The sequence below is a fragment of the Aulonocara sp. 'chitande type north' Nkhata Bay genome, linkage group LG3, assembly GCF_057382095.1.
Source record: "Aulonocara sp. 'chitande type north' Nkhata Bay isolate Kocher_YH1m ecotype deep benthic linkage group LG3, A_spYH_male_GT1.1, whole genome shotgun sequence".
Classification (NCBI taxonomy): domain Eukaryota; kingdom Metazoa; phylum Chordata; class Actinopteri; order Cichliformes; family Cichlidae; genus Aulonocara; species Aulonocara sp. 'chitande type north' Nkhata Bay.
This window is the reverse complement of record NC_141346.1, coordinates 14,365,539-14,372,858: the sequence shown is the minus strand read 5'-3', so window position 1 is coordinate 14,372,858 and position 7,320 is coordinate 14,365,539. Positions and strand designations below refer to the sequence as shown.

Here is a 7,320-nt window from a genome sequence, read left to right as displayed (position 1 = left end):
ACATACTAAATAATACTAATCATCGTCATCATCATCATCTCCTGACAATAGATCAAGAAAATAACTAAAAATACAAAATCAAACCAAAACATGAGAACTCGAAATGTTGGGTCAATTTGACCCAGAACCGTGACACTGCCAGAGCCAAAAAATGAACTGGAAAAAAAAGTGCAATTACTCTAATGTCCACTTGAGGCTCCAAAAGCGAATTGGTTCCCACAGACAACCACGTTGTCCAGTGCAGTAAAACAACAAGTACACGGACCATCATCTTTACTATGATAACAATGAGCTGAAACTGTCTGACCCTCATCTTTGACCTCCCCACCCCCATGAAGAAAACACAACATTACCTGTGCTTCGTCTGTCTGGTTGTTTTTGATGACTGGATGCTTTGATGTTGTACTTGACATGAGTCAGGATGTCATCTTCTCCAGTTTCCTCTTGATCTGCTGAAATGATCCAACATAAAAAAAACTGTTCAATTAAATATCTAAACAGAGATTACATTTAAGAAAGCACAGACACTGTGCTCCATCCCCGCAATTTGGACATCACAGAGTTACTCGATAAACTGAGATTTTCATCGAGCATGGTGCTCAGACTTAGCCAGCATGTACTGTACATGTTTGGTTGTAAGATTGTAACCCCTTTGTAGTGGAGACCTGTGTTTGGACATTGAGAAGAGGTAATTTCTACATCTCTTAGTACTGTTTTGCCTGCGTTCTGCCTCTCTCTGTATGACCCACACACAGAGGGATTCAGTAGCTCTGAACATGCTAATAAGCAAGACGTCTGGGCAAAACTGCTTTCCGCTGATTCTCTGCAGCTTTATTTCTCTCTGTGCAACATTTCCTGGCATTTGGAGGTTGTCTGTTAAGTCTGCCTCTTTACTCGGAATCAATGAGATGTCACGGAGGTTGACACGCAACATGGCGCCTGTGTTCGGCTTGGCCGCTGTTGCTGCTCCGTGTGTTTGTCGACTGCTTCAGTCGACACCAAAGTCCTTAGAAGCAAATTTAACCATTTAGCAGCCAAACTGGTAAAACTTGTCCACATATGGGTGAGGTTCTGTGCTATAAAGTTTAATCAAACTATCAAACAAACTTCCAGAGATGGAAAAAACTGACAAAAAATGCAATTACTCTAATGTCCACATGAGGCTCCAAAGGTGAATCAGTCACCACAGACAACCATATTGTCCAACCCAGTAATCCAACAAAACAACAAGTAAAATGATCCCCATCTTTACTACGATAACATGGAGCTAAAACTGTCTGAACCTCACCATGAAGAAAACACAAAATTACCTCTGCTTCGTCTGATTGGTTGTTGTTGATGACTGGATGTTTTGATGTTGTACTTGACATGAGTGATGATGTCATCTTCGGTTTCTTCTTGATCTGATGAAATCATTCAACATAAAAAAATTGTTCCATTAAATATCTAAACAGAGATTACATTTAAGAAATTTGTTACTGCACAAACAGAAAACTCCATGGCTGCAATGTCACATTTTCAGAGAGGTAAGTAATTGATAAACTGAGCTCCATGCAGCACAGTGCAGAGACATATTGCTCACATACCCTATATCCACTGTTTAGGTGGTGGTAACCCCTTTGTAGTGGAGACACGTGTTTGCTCATAAGTAAGAGAACATTTATACATTCCTTAACTCTGCTTTTCCTGAGTTCTCTCTGTATGACCCACACAGAGACATCCTCTGATGCTTTTTATCTCTTTGTATGACCCCAATGGGATTGGGTAGCTTGGAGATCATTTGGAATGCTAAATAGTAAAGTGGCAACACTACCGTGTTTGGAAAGACTAGATTGGGCTTAGTTCTAAAAATGAGTCAAGTAACATGCAAGCATGCATCAAGTAACGACCGCACACATAAAAGTGCAGGAAGTTTGATTCTCACCTTCAGGTTTTCTGTGAACACATTGTTTCACCAGCAGAACCAGTAACACCAGTAGAACCACAGCACAGACTGATCCAACACATGACAACACAGGTATGAGAGGGGAACCAGGGCTAGCAATGGAGGCAGGAGGAGAAGTGGATGTAGGTGGAGGTGTGGATGTAGGTGGAGGTGTGGTGGTGTGTTTGCCTAAAATAAAGCAAACACAGTCATTAAGTTGTCGTCACATTGTGAATGTTGAAAGCTGCAGAAACACAGACAGGTGAGTGTGTCACCTGTGACAGTGATCCAGCTGGATGGAGACTCTCCATGACCGCTGATGTCACACTTGTAGAGGCCTTCATCAGACCTGGAAACATGCTGGATGGTCATGTGACCTGTAGGCTGCTTCCTGATGAGGGAGCCATCTTTATAGAAAGCAGCTGGGAGGTTGGAGGGAGTGGTCTCTGTTTTACAGAGCAGAGTGACGTCATCTCCCTCCATCACAGGGAGGACAGGACTCTGCAGGATCACTGATCCACCTCAACACAGAGACAAACTACAGCATTTCATCCATTTACACACAGCTTCATCAACACTAACTCCACACACTCAGCTTACCAGTGACTGTCAGGTTAACCATGTTACTGATGGGACCCTCTCTGGACTCACACCAGTAAACTCCACTGTCCAGTAGGAAAAGAGTGATATTACATGAAGAACCAGCACCTTCTCCCCACCCATCTCCACACTGAGTCCTCTGTCGTTTGCTTGTGTTTCTCCTCAGAGTCCATCCAGCAGAGCTGTCGTCCTCCTCACAACTCAGAGACACAAAGTCTCTTTTAAAGAACTGAGAGCTGCTGGGTCTCACAGTCAGACGAGCTGTGAGGGTTAAAATGAAAAACTTATAATTTTATATGTGATAAAATGGTAAAATCAATGTTTTGCAGAATCCTCATTTCATCACTTTATATGTGCGCTACATTGTGAAACATGAACCCAATCAGGTCATATCAGTGAGCATTTATCAGGTTTAAACGGTGACAGAAGAAGGTTACTGACCTCGGTTTGTTGTGCAGCTCAGCAGTGAGATCAGAACTAAAGAGAAATGACACTCAGGTTGATTCGAGGTGAACATAAAGAACAACTCCACACAAACAGCTGACAAACACACAAACAGCTGTGTTCATATATCGAGTGAATGATTTGATCTTTTCACTGCCTGCTGTGTTTCCTCGACTCCTGAGCAAAGATAAAGAGTCAGTTCAGACCTGCAGTTGGTCCTCGTGGTGTTTTTAACGCTGATAGAGCCTCTCAGTCTCGCTATTGTTCTCTGAAATCTATAGAAGAACTATGGATTTGATCAACTGGTCCCTTCATGCAATTGACACTCTATTGACAAGAAGCCTAGGTGCAGGAGCGCCTGAGTATCCTGGAGGGATGTTCCCTGCTGGATACATGATGAACAGGTGTCAGAAGTGACGTGTTGTGTTCCTGGCGGGACTGTCTATCAAGGATACTGAAGACATCTACCTATTTGGCACCATGATAACGGGGTTCTTCCTGTTTGGAGCTGGCTTGGCTTATCAGAAATTGAAGAAAGCTGTAACTACTGTTGAAAACCCACCTGGCTTGCAACTATGATCGAAAGTGTGGGAAGAGTGGTGAGAGCTCAGACTGTTCTTACTGAACGAAAATATGGGAAAGATCTTGGAAGAGCTCACAGCTCTTAATTCACTAGCTGGGCCAACATCCTCATTTCTGTTTGACAGCGTTTTAGTAGGAAAAAGTGATGCTTTGACATGAAATGAGCTGTGGTTTGGGGAAGGGCTCAAAAGGGGACTGGCGATGGCTCCCGGGCCTGGCAGATCCACATTTACTAAATAGAAGTGAAGCAGTTGAAGAATGGAGACGAAGGGAGGGAGGGTGGGGCACGTAAACGAGAACGATCAGCTTGCAGAACTAGGGGAGCCTATAGAGATGACAGCCGGAAGGAGCGTGTTTGGAAGCGTGGTCCTGCTCCTGAAATTCTGATACATGCTCTCCAAAAGAGAGATACACCTGAAGACCAGTGATGGACATTAAAACGACTGAAGAATTAATGCAGTTTGTTCACCCTATTTCACATAACCAACATCTCTCATGCGGATACACCTCCACCCCAGACGGCACCAGCTGCTTAAAGGTTGACAACAACATTCTTCCAAAAGATAGGATAACGAGACTGAACTGACTCTCTGCCCTATTCCTCAAGGCCGCCTGCGTAGGCCGTGGACTTTTGGTCTTTGAGTAATAGGCGAAAGGACACTTTCTCAAGCTGAACTCAGGAAACAAACGCACAGTAATACTGATACGCCCTCACCATTGCCCTCCCTTCTACGGATCCAATGCCTCCTCCCACGCTTACCTCCCACCTGATAGGGACAGCTGCTCAGCCGGAGGCGCGATGAGGTAGCAGCGTCCATGATATCTGTGCTTCTTTGTGTGCTATGGAGTGGTTTTTTTTTGTTTTCTGCCAACAGGGGAGTCATTATGAGCAGAAATCCTTATTTTTTCTCCTGAATTGCCCCTATGTGTTACATATTTCATTGTCTATCCTTTTTTGCTACTTAGCCAGGCCTGTCTCCCCACCATAGCTGGACTGGCCATCGGGCATACCGGGCATTTGCCCGGTGGGCCGCTGGCGATTTTTTGTTTTTATGGGCCGATGGATTATTATTATTATTATTATTATTTAGGAAGGGTATATATAATGAAAGGTGTTGGATTGGCCAGTTGGTCATGATCGACTCTGGGCTGGACCAATTACAGCCGAGGAGGCTGGATGCACCCTCCCCCTTGTTTAACAATCACGTGATTTTCGCGCATTGCATGCCGGGAACTCGTGGCAAAACAATCCAAGTACCGCATCAAATGCAAACATTTGCAGCACCGCAAAACGTTCATTCTCCGGTTCCAATACCTTCTTTTTTTTTCTTTGCCGCACAAAAAAGGAATGTACAAAACAAAAGGAGAACAATGCCGGTCCGTACAAAGACAGACTCGACGAAAAGACAAAGAAAAGATACGAGGAAAAATCAAAGGAGTGAAAGAGTGGACAAAAGACGTCAGCGTGCTGCCCAACTTTCACCACGCTCAGATTTATAATTATACGCTTCTTGGAGTGAGTGCATACACTCATGAAGTTTAGTAACTTCAGGTCACTGCAACAAGCCCAGGTACAGTTTACCGACGGATGGGTACAGGACCTTGAAATGCACCGTGTAGAACGAAAGACTATTGTACGTATCATAAGTTTACCAGTCTCACAAATCGTCTTCATAAATACACATTCATTAACAGTTTATTAATAGGACCTTTGAGCTCAACGGTAATTAATTAGTAGTGGAAATAATTTCTGGTAGTGTAACAGTGTTTATCTGGTATTATTCCACTTGCCACAAATATCAGTGTAATGGGGAAACAGCGCCCCCCCTCTCGGTGTGGCTGGCTGCAGTAATCGCTGCCAGTCTGCCGTAGCCATACGAGAGGTGAGTTGTATTGTTCCGCACACAATATAGCTAAGTAGTACAGACACATAAAACATGTTTGATTAGCTGACGAGCACCGAGTGTAATAAGTGCTTAGTGGACACATGTCCAACACCAGTTTTATGTACTTTTCATTTGTTTATTAATGTGTGAAACTGTATGCTAAAGCGGAATGCTAATGAGATGTTCTGCCGTAGTGTGCTGTGCGGAGTGGTGTGTGGCGAGCCTGTGCACTGATAATACACCGTTGTTTCCATTCAGGTACATCATTTGTTGTTGCTGTTATTTTATTGTATATTAGAAATTGTAATATTGCTGCAGTAATCGCTGCCAGTCTGCCGTAGCCATACGAGAGTGTGCTGTGCGGAGTGGTGTATGGCGAGCCTGTGCACTGATAATACACCGTTGTTTCCATTCAGGAAATAAAGTGGCAACGATCGATCAGAGACTCCTTGTCTTTTTAAAAACACTACACAACGCAGAGTCGAGGAGTCTGTTTGGGCCGAACTGTTGCAGCGGGATGAAGGAGAAACCGGTTACAGTAGCATTACAGAAATGTAGCAGTGACAATAATATTGTATGTTGTAATCGCAATGGACAATTAGTGATACAAAACAACTGTTTTATCCTGTGAATAAAAGTATATGGTTTTGTCAGTGTACCATGGTAATAACAGAAGCGAAACGCAATATTGTGTCAGGACAATTCACTATTTATGCACAATAAACAAAGGAGCATAGCGCGACAATTTCTGTTCAGCGCCAGACTTGCTTGTAACCTATATCACCAATTATGTTAAGAAAAATGACGTATTAACTACTACAAAACTCTGACCTTTGTGGGAATGCTTGGAGCAGACTAACATGTGAGCTGGAGTGTTCTGAGATGTTATATTTGGTATATCCAGACCATCCGTCGGCTCTTACTTCGGAAACATGGCTTAAAAAATTTCACTTCAACGACGTAATCCAATAAAAAAAAAAACGATCTCTTTACCCGTCGGCTTCCCGTGGCTGTCATGCGACCGACTATTGCAGTTAATAATACAACAGCTTCTTGGCATTTTTTGGGTTTCTTTTTATTGCTGTGTAACTGATTTCAATTGAAAGCCTGCGTGCGCTAGTACCTCTTGCCACAAGTTCCCAGAATCCTTTGCGGTTTTATCCCTGAATGACGTCACATTTTCAATCTTTATCCTGGTGGGCCGGTCTCTAGTCAAAATGCCCGGGCCGATTTTTTGTCCCAGTCCAGCCTTGCTCCCCACTGTTTGTATATTGTATGTATGGTTGACTAGGTCTGTCATCTCAGCTGCAGGCAGCTGCAACCGACAAATGCAGCTTATCCTTATTTCCTTAACTTGAATTCAGCCTGATTTGTTTTTCATGTCTTCTCCTCCATCATCAGTTATCAGGAGAGCAGACAGTCAAAGTACAAGAATTCAAACAAACACAGAGATTCTACTTACAGAGCAGACACAGCACAGATGTTTCCTTCATCGTCCTTCTCACTCATTTGAGCTTCTTTTCATTTCTGTCACTGTCACCAAGTAAAGCCCGCCCTCTTCCTCTGAGCACCAGCTTTCTATTGGTTCAAACACTGAAGTACAACACAAACATTTTCCTTTGTGTAAAAAACCCTGAAATTAAAAGATAGTGGCTTAAAGCTTCTATGCAAACAAAGACCAGGAAAACATAAGTGTATACAGAAAATCCACTGTTGTCTATAAAGCAAAACATATATACATAAGAAATGTTTTCACACAGTCTGATTATATTTAATATCAGTGATGCTCTCTATCATTCATTATTTCACATAAATGAAAATGAAGAATTTCAAAAAGGAAAGAGAATGAAGTCCTTTCTGCTCTCAGTGATCTGTAGTTTGGTT

The 7,320-nt window shown here is 42.9% G+C and overlaps 1 protein-coding gene across 1 annotated transcript; it reads right to left on the bottom strand.

The window, feature by feature from the left end:
• Positions 1-309: 309 nt before the first annotated feature.
• LOC147334087 (high affinity immunoglobulin gamma Fc receptor I-like) lies at positions 310-6,929 on the bottom strand. The gene is made up of 7 exons (XM_086286629.1): positions 6,899-6,929; positions 2,966-3,001; positions 2,525-2,785; positions 2,200-2,445; positions 1,925-2,113; positions 1,311-1,403; positions 310-452 (listed from the first exon to the last, which is right to left on the bottom strand). Exons 1-7 carry the CDS (start codon positions 6,927-6,929, stop codon positions 310-312), a joined length of 999 nt encoding a protein of 332 aa, XP_086142755.1.
• Between the last annotated feature and the right edge of the window lie 391 nt (positions 6,930-7,320).

Coding starts and splice junctions, on each gene's coding strand:
- LOC147334087 (XM_086286629.1), bottom strand. CDS start 6,929: ATGAAGGAAACATCTGTGCTGTGTCTGCTCT. Junction 1,404..1,924: donor TGTTCACAGAAAACCTGAAG/GTGAGAATCAAA, acceptor TGATTTCATCAG/ATCAAGAAGAAACCGAAGAT. Junction 453..1,310: donor ACCAATCAGACGAAGCAGAG/GTAATTTTGTGT, acceptor GGATCATTTCAG/CAGATCAAGAGGAAACTGGA.